This window comes from Octopus bimaculoides, chromosome Z (assembly GCF_046866305.1).
Source record: "Octopus bimaculoides isolate indiv1 chromosome Z, ASM4686630v1, whole genome shotgun sequence".
NCBI lineage: Eukaryota > Metazoa > Mollusca > Cephalopoda > Octopoda > Octopodidae > Octopus > Octopus bimaculoides.
The window spans coordinates 37,188,951-37,208,025 of record NC_142944.1 but is presented as its reverse complement, the minus strand read 5'-3'; the positions used below and the strand labels follow the sequence as shown (position 1 = coordinate 37,208,025).

At 36.8% G+C, this 19,075-nt stretch overlaps 1 protein-coding gene across 1 annotated transcript in view; it reads right to left on the bottom strand.

The window, feature by feature from the left end:
• LOC106872839 (exocyst complex component 8) overlaps window positions 1-19,075 on the bottom strand; it is a 105,975-nt gene that overhangs the window by 6,359 nt on the left and 80,541 nt on the right. The window contains exons 9-12 of the mRNA XM_014919972.3: window positions 18,842-18,893; window positions 15,915-16,059; window positions 11,864-12,044; window positions 5,966-6,096 (exon numbers count right to left, since the gene is read on the bottom strand). Of these exons, the coding sequence (XP_014775458.1) occupies window positions 5,966-6,096; window positions 11,864-12,044; window positions 15,915-16,059; window positions 18,842-18,893 (509 nt within the window). The remainder of the gene's footprint in view (window positions 1-5,965; window positions 6,097-11,863; window positions 12,045-15,914; window positions 16,060-18,841; window positions 18,894-19,075) is intronic.

Sequence of the window (19,075 nt, the reverse complement as noted above, 5' to 3'; positions counted from 1 at the left end):
TTTTATAATAAAAGGAATATATTCATTCAAATACATCAAACACAATTCGAAAGAGTAAGAGAAAGTTGTAGCGAAAGAGTCAGCAGAAGTTCACCATTACCTTCTGCCGGAGCCACATGGAGCTTAGGTGCTTTGCTCATGAACACAAACACCACCCAGTCTGAGATTTGAACCCGTAATCCCTTGACAACAAGTCTTTTTAGCAAGACAACAATAGGCAAGTGTTAATAATTATAAGAAAAGCAACAATCACTTTCAAATTAGGCAGAGGGCCAGCACTTTTGAGCAGAGAGTATTAATTGATACCACTGACTCCAGTATTTGACTGCTATTTATTTTACTGAGACTGGAAGGATAAAAGGCAAAACTGACTTCAGTGGATTTTGACCTCAGAATGCAAAACCCCAGAAAAAGTATTGTTAGCCCCTTTGATATTGACTCACCCTGCACCACCCATTATTCTAATGATACAAACTTTCTGTTTTAAAGTGAATAAAATTAAATCTTGCATCAGAAATTTCATATTAATTTATCTTCCAATCTTTGGCTTAATACTGATGAAGATATTTTACTAGAGTCTTCATTATTATGAGAATTAATTGAAACAAAGGCAGTGTAATTCAACAGAAACCTAATAACAAAAGTGTTAAGCATTTTGTCTGACCCTCTAATGATTCTACCAATTATTTACATTATTTACATTTGACGGATATTTGCCCTCATCTTGTTTGTTGTTAACACGTTTCAGCTGATACACCCTCCAGCCTTTATCAGGTGTCTTGGGGAAATTTCGAAACTGGGTTCTCATTCCTAAGGTATTTTTCGATGTTATTATTATTATCATTATTATTATTATTATTATCCAGGTCAATGCCTGGAATTGAACTTGGAATCTTGGGGTTAGTAGCCCATGCTCTTAACCACTATGCTATATGCCCATGGGCCCACAGGCAATTGGCGTAGTGGTTAAGAGTGCGGGCTACTAACCCCAAGATTCTGAGTTCGATTCCAGGCAGTGACCTGAATAATAATAATAATTGTAATAATAATAACAACAACAACATCGAAAAATACCTTTGGAATGAGAACCTAGGTTCGAATTTTCCCCAAGACACCTGAACAAGGCTGGAGGGTATATCAGCCAATATGTTGTGTTAACAACAAACAAGATGAGGACAAATATCTGTCAATTGTAAATAATGTAAATAATGTACATAATTCCTCATCTCTTAAATATAGAACTGGATTCTACCACTCCACTGCCTGAAAACACCATGAGAGAATGCTGATTTGTTTGTTCCTTCTCGAGCCATGATTGGCTCATAAGGGCTAGTTTCCCAGTTTTGTTGCCATATAGGTTCCCCACCTGGACGGGATGCCGGTCCATCACAGGTGAACTGCTAGGTGCAGGAAGAAAGAGTAAGAGAAAGTTGTGGCAAAAGAGTCAGCAGAAGCTCCCCATTACCTTCTGCCAGAGCCATGTGAAGCTTAGATGTTTTGCTCATAAACACACACCGCCCAGTCTGAGATTCGAACCCGCTGCTCTAACCACTAGGCCATGTACCTCTAAGAACGCTGATTTACTGCTATGAAATATTCCAGTAACAACAAATAAAATTTGACCAATTGGCATAGAATCACTTAGTGTTATTTCCTCTTTCTGTATCACAACTAAAATGGCTTCTACTTCTTGGAGTTAGCTGAGTTCATAACTCCACTCAGGCATTACTTACCCACTTCCCTCCGCTCCTTTCAATACCCTTGTTGTGTCCAACACCAGCCTGAACTTCACATTAACTCCTAATCCTAATCCATTTTATCTAGAATATTGACCCCATAAAACTCTACTCATTGTTTTTCCTGTAGGTGTTAATTTGCAGTCCCACCTTAAGAAAACATTAATGGTTTCAATCTCACTAGTCTCAAGGGGATATTGGAAATGATGGGTACCACCCCATCCTCTGGCTCCAGCAAGTAAAGACAGAAAAAGCATCAAATAAGAAAAAAAATTTACAAAAATGTTGAAGAATAATTCAATAATTATTGTACAAAAGTATTGGTTATTACCTCATATAACACACACACATATTATAGAATGTGTGTTGATTACAACTTTAAGATACACCCGATGGCTTATTCAATACATGACTGTTTGAATAAGCTTCATATACAAAACTTGGCAGTTCCAGTTAACACAACCTTTACAATAAATCTGACTCTACTTTCAGTATTGAGTCTCCTCCATCATCAGTAAATGTTTTGTGGTTATTCTTAAACTTGCATTAAAACAATCTTATTTTAACACACATGCGTGCACACGTGCACACACGCTCACACACACACACACGTACACACACACTCACTAACTAACTCAGTTTTGTTGAGGTGAGCAAATCTTCTTGAGGACTGCAGATTGCCAGTCATCCAGATCCTTTTTCATCTTCTCCATGAGGTTCAAGGTCCTGAGATCAAACTTTATGACTTTGCTCCTCATCTTCTTGGATCTTCCTCTTCTGCAAGCTCCATCCACATTAAGTGATTGGCACTTCTTTATACAACTGACCTCATCCATACTCATCACATGTCCATAATAGAAAAAATCTTCTTTCTTGCACATTACATCTGATTTCTCTAATGCCTAGTTTTTCACTCAGCACATTTATACTATGTCACTGGTACACAGATATTGTACATCAAATGGAGAAAGCTCGCTTCATTTCTTTCCAGTCTTCTCATATCCTCGACATTCAAGGCCTGTTTCTCACAACCATGCAACATAACCATTCTAACACCATCAATTAACAGTCATTTTTCCATACTGGCAATCCAAACTCTAATCTGTTTTAGCATGGTTTCTATGCCTGGATGTCTTTCTTAACACCAGCCACTTTACAGAGTGTACTGGATGTTTTTCATGTGTCACCAGGATTCGCAGAGGCACCAAGTAACTCACAAGACAAAGACCTCTCGACTAAGAGGGAGAGAAGTACTGAGGGTGGGGATCTTTGTGCCAGGTGATAAGAGGTTATAAGAATAACCACTGATCAATAACACACACACAACTATATACAGATGAAATTATAGTCAACTGTTTATATGAGTGATATATTTGTTTATTTTAATTCTTTTTACTTATCTTTCTATCAGATCTTCACTCTACATTTTAAATGCCATACTCTTTAAAATATATTAGTGATAACTGAAATACAAGTTTCATATGGTATCAAGATGCATATTTCAATACCCACCCTTCTTAGCCATCAAGGGCCATGCATTTCTTGATAATCTCCCTTGCATTTATTAAATAATTTAGGTTACTTAATATACCATTATCTCTCTTCCTTACCCCTTTCTTACACCCTATATAAACATCCTCCATGTGCCCGTGCTTTCTGTTGATACTAAAATTAGCCAATTTAGTTTTATGGGTATTCTGGTTAAACCCCACAAAAAGTGTGAAGCGAGTGTTTCCTAATGCAGAGAAAAGACAAGAATCTTATCACAATAATATATTACTGTCCTGTAATAAAAATGCAATAACTACTCTAAAAATAAAGCTGATGCAGCAGTAATGGTATTGCCACACACACACATATAAATATACACATTCACTAAATCCATTCTCTCAGCAAAACCACGTATACAATATGACAATTATCCTAGCAAACATCAACACCTGTCATGTTGGGACTGTAGAACGTTGGGCTTGTGTCAGGTGTATACAACAACCAACTGTCATTTAGCAACTCACCACCACCACCACTGTCACCGCTGCCGCCACCAGCAGCACTAGCACCAGCACCACCACTGCTACTGCATGATATTTGCAGATGTTCTCAATCCCAAATGCCTACATGACAAAGATTAAAATCCTAGATAAAGTGGCTTTACTTGTGTGAGAGAAACTTGTGTACTCAGTGCTAACAATGATATAGTTCAGAATTTGATAAATTAACAGAGAAGCAGAACTTCATGTGTGATAGGTGTAAAGGAGTTGTAAGCAGTATGAATAGCTATGAAAAGTTCAAGAGCTGCTTAGACAGACCCTTAAGTGTAATTGTTAGTTAGCCTATGTTATCTCTGGGATCTGATTATAACTGCATGTAGTGTTGTATGAAGTGAAAGTAGAGCTGTAAGATAAAGATGTTTAGGGGCTGTGACCTTTACTATTTTACTATTTTACTATTTTACTTGTTTCAGTCTTTTGACTGTGGCCATGCTGGAGCACCGCCTTTAGTCGAGCAAATCGACCCCAGGACTTATTCTTTGGAAGCCTAGTACTTATTCTATTGGTCTCTTTTGCCGAACCGCTAAGTTAGGGGTACATAAACACACCAGCATCGGTTGCCAAGCGATGTTGGGGGGACAAACACAGACATATATATATATACATATACATATATACGACGGGCTTCTTTCAGTTTCCATCTACCAAATCCACTCACAAGGCTTTGGTCGGCCCGAGGCTATAGTAGAAGACACTTGCCCAAGATGCCATGCAGTGGGACTGAACCTGGTACCATGTGGTTGGTAAGCAAGCTACTTACCACACAGCCACTCCTTGTTTACAAAAAAAAAAAAAAAAAGAGTTGTGTGAAACAACCATGTGTTTTTACTAACAGATATGTCAGAGCAAGCAATTCAGGAAGCTGTGACCTCCGTTTATAAAAAAAAAAGTGGAGTGGTTCTTCTCTTTATGGGAGATTGGGGGTCGGGGGGGGGGGGGGGGGGTTATCCTCAGATTAGAGACTTGGCTCAAATATTTGCAACAAAAAGTCCCAAAGGACTAAGTGGGGTGTTAAACTGGGTAGTGAATTAAGTCTAGAAATTAGAGGTGAAACAACATGGACATTAAATAGGCAAGTTGAAGAGATCATGGACAGAAATGAGGCAGCTATAATCAGTTGGATTGTGTAGACATGTATGGAAGACAGAGTACAAAAATGAACTGAGAGAGTTTCTGGAGATTAACTTTTTTTGATACTAATTCACCGGAAACTGATCTTGGCCCTATGCTACAAAAGTCCCATTTAAAGTGATTTACATTTAAACTTCTCATTAATCTTGGGGTTGGTAGCCCACTCTCTTAACCACCATATGCCCGTGGGCCCACGGGCATATGTGACCTGAATAATAATAATAATAATAATAATAATAATAATAATAAGTATAAAAGATGGGCTACAATAGTATAAAAGATGGGCCACAGCAAATATTCTGCTTAATACCATAGATTTGCTTGTCAGTTGTTTGACCGTAACCAGTTGAGGATATCCCTTGGTGGCTGACGATATGTGCATCTCTGATCATGAGCAGAAGTAGTGGGGGAGCATCATAGCCATGTGTTGAGAGGAATTCTTTGGGGTTTGAATAATTCACCTTTGGAAACATGGGTGTTTTGCTCAACATCCTTAAACAATCCTTATTCAGGGACCTTTTGAGCAGGATGGGCTACTCGACCCGAAGAAAATTCTAACTGGGCCCCACCTGCGAGGTCATGCGCTGTTTATCTTCATATGAGATCACCATATCGCGCACATATGGTTGTGATGCATGTGTCTGGTGTACCCTTATCAGGTGGGTAGTTGTGATGGGTATACTGGGCTTTTCATATTTTACCCCAGTGTCACTTTGATGGCATGCACTGCTCTCTCACTCAATAATAATAATAATAATAACATGATTATCTAATGTGCTGGTATAGGTTACATGATATGAATGGATAAAGAGTGCTGAATGTAGAAGTTATGTGTAATGGAGTTTCAAGGAAGACATGACAAGAAGTCATGAATGAATAGACAACAGCTGCAGGAAAGTAAGACACAGAATAGAAAATATGAAAAGAGATATTAAAGTCAATAGTTTGAATGATTCAATTATAGGAACACTTTATTTCAGAAATATAGATTATATTAAGAAAAACTGAAATCATTAATTAATTATAAAAAAAAAAAAAAAGCCTCACCTCTTGACAATGTTGTCTTGCTAACATAACACATTCTGCAATTATTGAAAGATTGGATTTTCCACCAAATACTTGGCGCTTGAACATGTCAACAAATATTTTCAGTTCTTGATGTGACCAAACAACAATGGCTACAAGGAGAATAACAACAACAACAGTAATAGTAATAATAATAATAATAATAATAATAATAAGGACTTACAAATATATATAACATACAGAAAATTGCACTACTGGGCACTGCACACATCCTACGCAAAACACTTTCAATACAGTAACCATAAGAGCACCACAGCAAACCACAGCACATACCCAAGGCGCACAGAGCTGTGCTCGGTAGTGAAGTGAAAGCACGTTATAAAAATAAAACTACTGAACAATAATAACAATAATAATAATAATAATAATAATAATAATAATAATAATAATAATGACAATAATAATAATAATAATAATAATAATAATAATAATAATAATAATAATCCTCTCTTCTGGGGGCACAAGGCCTCAAATTTGTGGGAAGAAGACCAGTTGATTACATCGACCCCAGAGTTTCACTGTTACTTAATTTATTGAACCCGAAAGGATGAAAGGCAAAGCTGACCTCAGCAGAATTTGAACTCAGAATGGGTGAAATACCGCTAAGCATTTTGTCCAGCATGCTAATAATTCTACCAGCTTGCAGAATAATAATAAACTAGAAGATTAATGAATTGGGAAACTTAGAAAACTAGGAAACTATTAGCATACCAAAAGTCACAACTCCCAAAGCAGACACTGACAGAATACATCTACCCTACTGAGAAGGAGGTCATGGCCTGACACAGATAAAGAACTACTACAAAACAACAGTTGGACTAAAAAAAACTTAGAAACAAAAATTGGATGACTACTGTATGTAATAAAGCAACACAAAAAATAAATAAATATATATATAGAAAACACTTTTCTCTATAGACAAGGTGACAAAATACAAAAGAGAAACAAACTACACTGAAGCACTGATCTCAGATGACAACATGACAGATACAAAAAAAAAAAAAAAAAAATCACTCCAAGGCCAATACTCTGCAAGACTCGACAGAGAAGTGAGCCTAAATGAACCCCAACAATGGTTCAAAAGGTCTGGACTAAACACAGAAATGGAAAGACTGATTCTTGCTGCACAAGACCAAAGCCTGACCACAAACAACTATAAAAGCAAAATAATGGAAACACCAAATACAGAACATGCAATCAACACAATGAGACATTGACATCATCTCTGGCTGTCCGGTCCTTGCAAAATCTGAGTATATATATATATATATATATATATACATACATACACAGACCAGTACCGCCTGACTGGCCTTCGTGCCGGTTGCACGTAAAAGCACCCACTACACTCTCGGAGTGGTTGGCGTTAGGAAGGGCATCCAGCTGTAGAAACTCTGCCAAATCAGATTGGAGCTTGGTGTAGCCATCTGGTTCACCAGTCCTCAGTCAAATCGTCCAACTCATGCTAGCATGGAAAGCGGACGTTAAACGACGATGATGATGATAACCAAGAAATAGGTATATCCATTGGGCAATATGCCAACACTACAACATAAAAACTGATAAGAAATTATATAAACATGTGCTAAACAAGGTACATAAGAACTAGAATACATATATGTCTGTGCATGCTGGCATCAAAGTTACTTTTCTTATTTTCAAAATTTATTGAAACAAAGACAGCATATTTCAGCAGAAATATGGTGGTAAAATGGTTATCTAATGTGCTGGTACGGTTACATGATATGAATGGATGGATCCATAACACTATACAAAACCTAACCCTTCTAGGAATAATTCACATTCTATGCAAGACACTATCAATTCAATAATACAACCCAAATATAACAATCCACAAACACAAGACACACTGTATACAGTATGTAATAAAATAAACAACCTCCATATGTACTCTGCAGGTCAGATACCCAACAGAAGAACACAACTCGCATTACACACAACACAAATACTATTATAACAAAAGATTCCAACCAAACTCCCATACCAAAACAAACTGATACAATACAACACTGGGAAGAGTTTGTACTCCTTCAACACCAACAAAAAAATATAATACGAGGTGCTGCAGACATCTCAGCAACACCAAAGTGTAGCATGAGATGCAGTAGAAATGTACCTGAAACTATCAAATGTCAAATAATAATCCTTCCTTCTATAGGTACACTGTCTGAAAGTTTGGGAGCTAGTTGATTACATTGACCCCAGCACTCTACTGGTACTTTGTTTCACTGACAATTAATTTATTGACCCTGAATCCCTTCTATTATAGGCATAATTTGGGGGAGGGGGACAGTAAATTACTTTGACCCCAGTGTGTAACTGGTACTCATTTCATCAATCCCAAAAGGACGAACAGCAAAATCAACCTCGGCAGAATTCAATGTAAGGCCAGACAAATGCTAAGCATTTTGCCCAGCATGCTAATGATTCTGCCAACAACAATAATAACAATAATAATTATGATAATAATAATAATAATAATAATAATAATAATAATAATAATGGCAGAATATTTGGTAAATAGCAAACAAGACCTGCTACAAGGAAGGATTTACCAAAAATGGAATTGAGAGTGCTAATGAATTCCGATCATAAATCGCCAGCGAGAAAGAAGAAACTCTACTCTGCATGGAATTACATGGTCAGTTCTACTATGAAACTAAAAGACCAAGAAGCCTCATGGAGCTGGCTCAGCAAGGATGACCTAAAAAAGAAGACTGGAAACCTAATTATTGCTGCCCAGGATCAGGCATTAAATACTAACTCAGTGAAAAGGGATTTATACCACACAAGTGCAATGAACCTCTGCAGAATGTGTGGGAAGCGGGTTATAAGCATGATAAGTCTTGCAGAAAAAGAGTACAAATGCAGACACAACAAGGTAGCCCAAAACCTTCACTGGCTACTATACTGAAAGTATGGATATAAGGTAACGGGTGCTTGGTACCAACATACACTGGAAAAGGTAATGGACAAAAAGGGGAAGGCAAATATCCTCTGGGACTTTGACTTCCAGGCAGACAAGATATTTGAGCACCAAAGACTGTATATAGTAACTTTAGGAAAGACAAACAAAAGTGCCTAATAATCAACATAGCAGTGCCAGGAGATCAACATATTACCATGAAAGAAAGAGAAAAGATTGATAAATATGGAAACTTGAGAATTAAGATCACCAAGATGTGGTAGCTATGAGAGTCAAACATAAAGGTTGTTCCTGTTGTCATCGGAGCATTGGGTTCAATACCACCCAATCTGAAGAAACAATTGGAAATTTTAGAAAAACTCTACAATCTAAGTGTATTGCAAAAGTTGGCATTACTTGGGACTGCATGCATATTGCATAAAGTACCTGTCTTGACAGACAGTACAAACCCCTGGTAGACACAACACCTTCAATCAACATCAAGATATTGGATATTGTGTGATGTTTTAAATAATAATAATAATAATAATAATAATAATAATAATAATAAATGCCTTGATGCAGTACCAAGCAGTGGCTCTCATGGCTTCTGATCTTAACTGACTGGAAGTGTTATCATGTACATTGTTTGTCTTGGTATAAAAGATGGGCTACAGCAAATATTCTGCTTAATACCACAGATTTGCTTGTCAGTTGTTTGACCTTAACCAGTTGAGTTTGTCCCTTGGTGGCTGACGATATGTGCATCTCTGATCACGAGCAGAAGTAGTGGGGGAGCATCATAGCCATGTGTTGAAAGGAATTCTTTGGAGTTTGAATAATTCACCTTTGGAAACATGAGTGTTTTGCTCAACTTCCTTAAACAAACCTTATCAGACAGGTAGTCACGATGGGTACATTGGGCTTTGTATATTTGTACCCTAGTGTCACTTTGATGGCATGCATTGCTTTCTCACTCAATACATAATAACAACAACAATATTGAAAACAATTCTATTAAACTGTGTATTAGCTAATCAACAGAATATCATTGTCATAATGATCATTGTTTTAATGTCTACCTGTTCTTGCATGGGTCAGATGAATTTGCTGAGGTAGATTTTCTATGGTTGGATGCCCTCCCTGTTGCTAACACTCACCTATTTCCATTCATAGTTATATTTCTCTGTGCCAGGCATGTTTTTCATAGATGTTTTTATACAAAAGACATCACTTGTATGTCAGTGACACTTGTTTACAACCATCATGTAATGACAAGACAAGGAGACACCAACAACAATTCATATACACATGTATACATAAGTATACATGAATATGCATGTGATAGACTTCTTTCAATTTCAATCTATCAAATCCACTCACAAAGCTTTGGTCTACCTAGAACTGTAGAAGACTTGTCCAAGGTACCATGCAATGGGACTGAACCCAGAACCAAGTGGTTGGGAAGCAAGCAATGCCTGTGCCTGTATATCCTTATATATGTAAGTATGAAGTGTGTGCTTGTATATATAAAACATGTGGCATATGAAAAAAGGTTCTGAAACAAAACAGAAAAGAAAGAGAGGAAAATAGTCAGGTTAGGACATATAACACAACTGGAATAATGCAAATATAGAAAAATGAATGTTAAAATGAAGATAATGATGATGTCAGATCTTTCATTACTTGCTATATTGTGCAATGTTTGGTTGTGTGCAACATGACAGTCTCACTCTCTCTCTCTCTCTCTCTCTCTCTCCCTTTCTCTTTGTTATAAATGTAACCCCTAATTTAGGCATTCATGGTGTAAAATGGGAGGGAGTAAGTAGAAAAAGGTGTGTTTGTCAATGTTTTGACTGAGAAATCTTTTTACTGAATCATTATACGTTTTCTCTCTTCATGGCAGAAGGGTCACTTTGCAACCACATGGTTTTGGGCAAGTGCCTTTTACTGTAGCCCTGGGCCAGTGAATGAATTCAGTAGATAGAGACTGTGTGGAAGCCGATCTTGTGTGTGTTTGTGTGTGTGTGTACACACACACATATATATCATCATTTAATGTCTGTTTTCCATGCGGGCATGGGTTGGACAGTTTGACAGGAGCTGGTAGCCAGAAGATTGTACCAGGTTGTAAAGTTGCTGGCATTAGGAAAGGCATCAAGCCATACAAACCATTCCAAAATAGACAATTGGAGCCTTGTGCAGCCCTTCAGCTTGCAAGTTTCCAGTCAAACTATCCAACTCATGCCAGCATGGAAAACTGATGTTAAATGATGATGATGATGATGATGGTTATGATGATGGTTATGATTGTGATGATGAAGAATTGCTGTAAGTATGCTGTATTTTGATGTTTTTTGCAAAATGGTTGACCCTTTGGTTATTGTCATCCATTGTATGTAACTAATATAACAAGCTTCACAGTGGATGTTTGTTAGTCAGATATTCTTAATCTGGAGTCTACTGTAGACAATTCCTCTCAGGCGATGTACAACATATTCCCTTCCACATCTAGAATAATAGTTGTGGTTGTGTGGCATGTTGGGCAAGTGTTTTCTGCTATATCATGGGCCGACCAAAGCCATGTGAGTAAATTTGGGAGATGTAAACTGTATGAAAGACCATCATAAATATATATATATATATATATATATATATATATATATATATATATATATATACACACACACATAAACGGGTGAATGGACAAATGAAAGAAAAAGGCATTCAGCCAATTTTCCAGTAGCCAACTGGATATGAATCTGTGACCTTTGAGTTAGTAATCCAGTACCTGATATTTCCCAACAACTCCTTTATTTTCTTGTAAAGTAATGTAGCAAAAACGATAAGAGTACAGAAGACCAAAAATCAAAGGATAATGGTGAAGCTGTTGGTGATGAGGATGACAATGATGAGTAAAATCAAATAGTTACCAGAATAACAGCCGTAATTCTGTGGAAATGCTTTCATAAATTCTTTGCCTGTTTCAGCTAAACTTGAGAAAAATCCTGTACAGAGACGCTTGATGTACAATGTTGTTGAACCTTCAAACTTCAATTGTCTGATGTTATATTTAATAATGGCACTCCGGTTGTTCAGAAACAGTTCACAGGCCTAATAAAATACACAAAATAAGGATCAGAAAGTTCTCATTAGACTAATGATTATAACATATCTAGTTGTTGATTTCATACTAGTTAGCTTCAGTTCAATCCATTTCTACCAGACCTGTGATCAAGGGCCTACTAGCCGTGGCCACCCCACCTTTTCTTTTCAAGCACAGATTACTCACAACGTTATCCAATGTATCCTTCTTTTCTAAGACAATAGAGTATGAGTTATTGAAGGAGTATTGGCAGCTTTTCTAGCACAGTGAACAATTGTGTAGTGTCTCGTTGAAATTTGAAAGAGTAGTGAAAGCCATACAGCAAAAGGTACACTCCCATTCAGCTGAGATCATGCTGTTGTTTCAATTTTTACAATCTTTTTTAAAGGCATTTATTTCTACCCTTTCCAATCTAAAAGTTATGTAGTTCTTTTACACTTTTGTTTGAAGTTAAAACCTTGTAACTACCATGTTTTAAGCACTATCACAGATACATGCCATGTACACTATTGCCTTATTTTCTCCAGATTCTGATTTTAAATACCCACAGAGCCACAATCTATTCTTTTCATCCCCCCTCTCCCAACTACCATAACCAAGAAATATAAGGAATTGAGGCAAGCGAAATCGGAATCGTGATGGCACCGGTGCCCTGGCACATGTAAGGACATTTGAGCGAGATCATTGCCAGTGCCGCTGGACTGGCTCCTGTGCAGGTGGCACGTAAGTAAAAGACACCACTTTGAGCGTGGCCATTGCCAGTACCGCCTGACTGGCCTTCGTGCCGGTGGTACGTAAAAGCACCCACTACACTCTTGGAGTGGTTGGTGTTAGGAAGGGCATCCAGCTGTAGAAACTCTGCCAAATCAGATTGGAGCCTGGTGTAACCACCTGGTTCACCAGTCCTCAGTCAAATCGTCCAACCCATACTAGCATGGAAAGTGGACGTTAAACGATGATGATGATGATGATGATAATAAGGGTTAATTCAATTCAACTACAAACCTCCTCCTCCTCATCATCGTTTAATGTCCAGCTTCCATACAGGCATGGGTTGGACAGGCCAGGTAGGAGTTTGCATCAGACTTCTGTTTTTGTTTTGGCAGGGTTTTTATGGCTGGAAACCCTTCCTAACACCAACCACCCAGCTAAATGGACTGAGTGCTTTTTATGTGGCATCAGCACAGGCGAGGTCAGCTTTGGCAAGATTTTTACAGCTGGATGCTTTACCAAATGCCAACCATATTACAATGTGGACTGGATACGTTTTATGTGGCATCAGCACACCCACTCCAGAATTTGGTTTTGTGTCAAGACATAAGGAATCAGGGATCTTTTCTGTTGATGACATTTTCCTATTTTTTTAGAATTTTGTTCCAATTGTTTTCAAATTTGGTGTATCAATTTAGTTTTGTATGCTAATTATGAAAAGGAAATTGATAAATAAAAAGTTAATAGCTTTTAAAATTTGCAAATTTTGGGTAATTCTTTAGCCAATAGAAAGCCACAGACATATTAGTGCTTCTTCCTATAGTAACAAGGCAAGCAAATCTGTAGCTAGCTGTCTGAACCACCATCACCACCACATGTATATTCCTTTAGCCTATGTAATTTCTTTGATGATGAGTCAAACCCTCATCCTAATCCTGAACCCTAAATCTAACCTTAAACCCTAATGTACAGTTTATTTTTTAATTTTGTAATTTTACACAAAAAAAATTTTGTTTTGAAATTATTTACATGTCTGTTCAACAGTTTTTACATGACTTTATTCATCAAAATTTATTAAAACATCTGACAACGTAAGTTGTCATAATGTTTTGCTTTCTTTTTGTTTGTAAAAACTTCATCATTGTAATGTTTTTTGCTTTCATTTTGTGATAGACTGCTCTCATGCAGAAAATCCCAGCTTCCAAATCTTGTTTTCTGATCAAACTTTAAACTTTTGTAACATTCTTTCTTAATTTTTTTCTGCTACAGATGAATCAGAAAATCAGATTCAGCGTAAAAAATTATATCAATATACCAAATTTGGAAACTGTCACTTAATTTCGAAGTTTCAAAATGTGACAGCAACTGCAAAAATCTGAAATTAGTATTTTTCTTGAATTTAGTCTATTGGGAAAATAATTCCTTGAATAATCTAGTAGAAAGGCAGTGTGGTAAGAAGTTTGCTTCCCAACCATATGGTTCCAGAGTAAGTGTCTTCTACTATAGCCTTGGGCTGCCAAAGCCTTGTAAATGGATTTGGTAGTTGTAAAGTGAAAGAAGCTTGTCGTATATATACATATCCCCTCTCTCCCTCTCTCTCTCTCTCTCTCTCTTTGGGAGAAAGGCACAAGCACATACACAGACATATACACACACGGCAGTAACTTTTGCCTACCAAATTCAATCACAAAGCTTCGGTCGGCTCGGGGCTATAGCAGAAGACACTTGCCCAAGGTGCCATGCGGTGGGACTGAACCCGAAACCATGTAACTGGGAAGCAAGCTTCCTAACCACACAGCCATGCCCGTTCACCACTGCTTGACAACTGGTGTTGGTTTGTTTATGACCCTGTAATTTAATGGTTCAGTAAAAAGGACTAATAGAATAAATATCAGGCCTAAGGAAGAAAAAAAAAGCTACTGAAGTTAATTCATTCAACTAAATCCCTTTAAGGTGGGGCCCCAGCATGGCCCCAATGACTGAAACAAGTAAAAGATAAAAGGTAACGAACATACATGCATACACACACACATACACACAATCTTGACATATTCCTTGTGGAGCACTCAGTATGAATTCCCAGCTAGCTACCCATTAAGAATGATATTTGATCATGTGATTTCACAACATGGGTGCATATATGCATAAAAAAAACAAGTATGAGGTTGAAATAAAAATTAATTAAACAAAGGAGTGGCTGTGTGGTAAGTAGCTTGCTTACCAACCGCATGGTTCCGGGTTCATTCCCACTGCGTGGCACCTTGGGCAAGTGTCTTCTACTATAGCTTCGGGCCGACCAAAGCCTTGTGAGTGGATTTGGTAGACGGAAACTGAAAGAAGCCTGTCGTATATATGTATATATATGTATGTGCGTGTATATGTTTGTGCGTCTGTGTTTGTTTCACCCCCCTCCCCCAACATCGCTTGACAACCGATGCTGGTGTGTTTACGTCCCCGTAAGTTAGCGGTTCGGCAAAAGAGACCGATAGAATAAGCACTAGGCTTCCAAAGAGTAAGTCCTGGGGTCGATTTGCTCGACTAAAGGCGGTGCTCCAGCATGGCCACAGTCAAATAACTGAAACAAGTAAAAGAGTAAAGTAGGTAAATTTGTCTTTTTCCTCTTTCCTTGTGTTCTCTCTCCCTCTCTTCATTTCCCTATTTATATTTAAATAAATCTCTGCTGGTTATAACAATGAGTGTTCAGCTATTTCATGAACAGCTGAATACTTATTGGAGTTAGTGTGTAAAACTCAGTGTTTCCCACCCTTAACATAATCTTTAGGTGGAAAGGTGGAATCAGTGTTACATAGTGTGTGGCAAGGTTGGACCTTTGAATTACAGATATACTCCATCCAATGAGATTCCACATAGATTCCATCTATCCCAATGTCACTCACATGGATTGAACTGAGGTTATAGTAAAAGGCATTTTTTGAAAATGCCATCCTGTGGGATTGAACCAAAGACCTCCCAGTTAAAGAAACAACAACAGTAACAAGCTATAAAGTGTTAAGTGTCTGGCGTTGGGGTAGGAGGAACTGTCAACCTGTTAGTGTGTTGTTTCATCCACCTCAGTCACTCAGCCAATTGTGACTCTATTCAAAAATAAATAAATAAATAAAAATGGTAACTGAATTTTATCTCTCAAAAGAACTGCTGGAACCTACTTGAGCAGACTTCCCAAGACGGATAAGCTGTGTCACTGCTCTTCTTGCAGCTCTTGGACCACCTCGAAGAGACCGTTCTGGTGTCACTTGTAATTCACTCATTAATCCTTCTGTTAATTGTTTAATCCTATGATCAATGCGAGCTCTGCAAGAAACAAAAGGCAGGATGTGTAAAAATTACTTAGCAGAAAAAGAAAACAAAAAATTTTAAAGATAATTTCACATTATAAACATTTTTACTTTATTCTGAAATTCTTTTTTTATTAAACAGAAATACATTTATTTCTCAAACGCGTGATAATGCTATAAATAGCGTGATCAGGATAAATTATCCATATAATGCAGAAAAATATGTTGCCGGCCAGCCAAAGCTATATTTATAAGTTCTATAATTGCAGAACAATTCGTTGCTGGGCAGTTTAGTTTAATGGTAAAACACTTGACGCGTAATCACAAAGATGTGAGTTTGAGTCTCATGGCTGGCCAGTAACGTATTTTTCTGCATTATATGGATAATTCATTCTGATCACGCTATTTATAGCATTATCACGCGTTTGAGAGATAAATTTATTTCTGTTTCATACAATACATCTCAACACTTCTAAAAAAACAAACTTTGTTTGTTTACTTTCATTGTAAAAGTCTTTTTTTATTGTTTTTATATTTGTATATGAATGTAATATAACACACACACATACACACAGAGTTTTCTTTCCCTTGTTAGCACAAATAAAAAGTAAAAGTAAAATCAATTTATAACTTTAAATATAAAAAAAAAAAAACTCAGAAACCATAATCCCTCATCTCCCTAAATGTAAAGCCCCTACCACCACTTAGAATTTTGTAATCTTGCAAACTGCACAGCAACCTTATTTGTAGTGATAGCATGAAAAAGCATCCAGTACATTCTGTAAAGTGGATGATATTAGGAATGGTATCCAGCTGTAGAAACCATGCCAAATTAGACACTGGAGCATGATGCGGTCATTGGGTCCATTGGATCCTGTCAAACTGTCCAGCTCTTGCCAGGATGGAACATGGATGTTAAATGATGAGGATGTCAGATATCATGAAGCAAAAAAAAAAAAAATTCCACAACTATAAACTGAGCTAACACTTGATCAATTATTGCCTTGAATGTGATTATAATTTTCCTGCATAATTAACATTCAATTAATCTAATTTTGAAAGATCATGATATTTTTTTTTTTTTTAATCTTTACTTCTTAACATTTTGATTTAACCCTTTTGTCACCCTGTTCCTGCTGAAATACACAGTTTTTGCTTCAATAAATTTTGAAAATAATAAAGAATTTATTAAAAGTTACTTTACCATTAATTAAGTTGTGTTTGGGACATAAAATAACATTTTGATGAAAGGTTTTAATTTAGTCACTGCTGCCACCACAACCATCATCATCATCATCAGGTGTCTTATTCTAAATAACAATTAAGAGAAGGGGTAATTTGGTACTAGGGTGTTAGAGGGATGGAAAGTAACTTTGTGTATGGATAAGCCTTCAGTCTATAATAAGTAAGATTTCCACAATGTGATATCCATTGATAGCTAAGTGAACTGATGTAATGTAAAATAGTGTATACTGCTGGAGAAATAAAACATTGGAAATGAGAGAGAAATCTCCATTTGAACATCATACCATTCTACCAAAAGTAACATTCCCACAGGATGTGATTCTTATTTGTGCCAACAAGCTAGGATAACAAAGCATACTTGGGTTATAACAACAGCTATTGTAGTTTGGGGAGGCCCTGAATCATAGGATCACCACTGGAAAGTTTAGGTTAGAAAAGAAAACATCTTTTCTCAAATTAAATTCACTGAAGGAAGTGAACCCAGCATCTATAGTAAAATGGCACCTAATTACAAGTAGGTGGACTGTATCCTTTTATCATTGAATCAGTAACTATGAATGACATGACATGGTGATACATTATAAACTATTTCTCCACCCACGATGTAGTCAACAAGGCTTTCTCCATTTTCCTCGTTCTTTTCCTGTCTTGTAAGTTATTTGACAACCTCACTCATGTTGATGGCATGGAAAAAAAAGCACCCAGCACACACTGTAAAGTGGTTGGTATTAGGAAAAGAATCCAACTGTAGAAACTATGCCAAAGCTGTCATTAGAGTCTGATGTGGATTCTGTTATACTGGTCGACCTATGCCAGCATGGCAAATGGACATTAAATGATGATGACTGCTCACCTGGTTGTTAGTGTTTTTTCTTTTTAGATTCAGGTCAAATGCAATTACTCAGACTTTCTACTTATGACTGTTCCATCTTACATAATACATCATCAAGGATTACTGCATCCAAACTGTACTTCACTTTTAAAGGCAGTAGAATGTCATTAGAAATAGATTTAGCTGCTATTTCTAGCAAATCAAATGACCATTTTTGTTCTCAAATGGTTATCTACTTCTCTATTGTCTTTCATTGACATCCTTAATTACATTTTAATTGGAAAATAAATCAACTCTTCTACTGGCTGAAATATGATGATAGTGATGATAGTGATAGTAGTGGTGGAGATGGTAATGATGGTGATGTTATTGATAAATTTAACGATAGCAATAAAGATGAAGAGACGACAGGTGGATAAAGTCACCTCTAAGAAGATTTAGTCCATCATTTAAATGTGGCGTGGACTTTCTTTGGGCTGGTTCTGGCAGCTGTACTGGAAACTTGTACTGGAAAGATGTGTGATGAATTTGATGGAAACAGAGTTATTATAGGGACATACATTTCTTCTAAACTATTATTATTACTTTCATTTCTCAAGATGCTGGATCTCACAGAAGCAAAAGAAAATATAATATGCAGTATTGTTAGAATATGAAGATGACAAAGTCAAAACCACAATGTTTCTACCAATAAAAAAATATAATGCTCAATTCTAATTACTTGAATTCTTTTACTTCAGGTGTTCTTGGACAATCTTTCAAGAATTCATTGACTGCAAAAGAAAAAAAAAAAAAAAAACCCATTTAAATTGAGAATTAAAAAAAAAAATTAATATTAATAGAAATTAACATTTAGCAAATTGAAAATTTGGCCAGTAATTCTTAAGCTTAATTTCCAAATGTAAGTTAGAGCATCTGGTGTCACTGTTCCATTCTAGCACTCAGTAGAACTCTT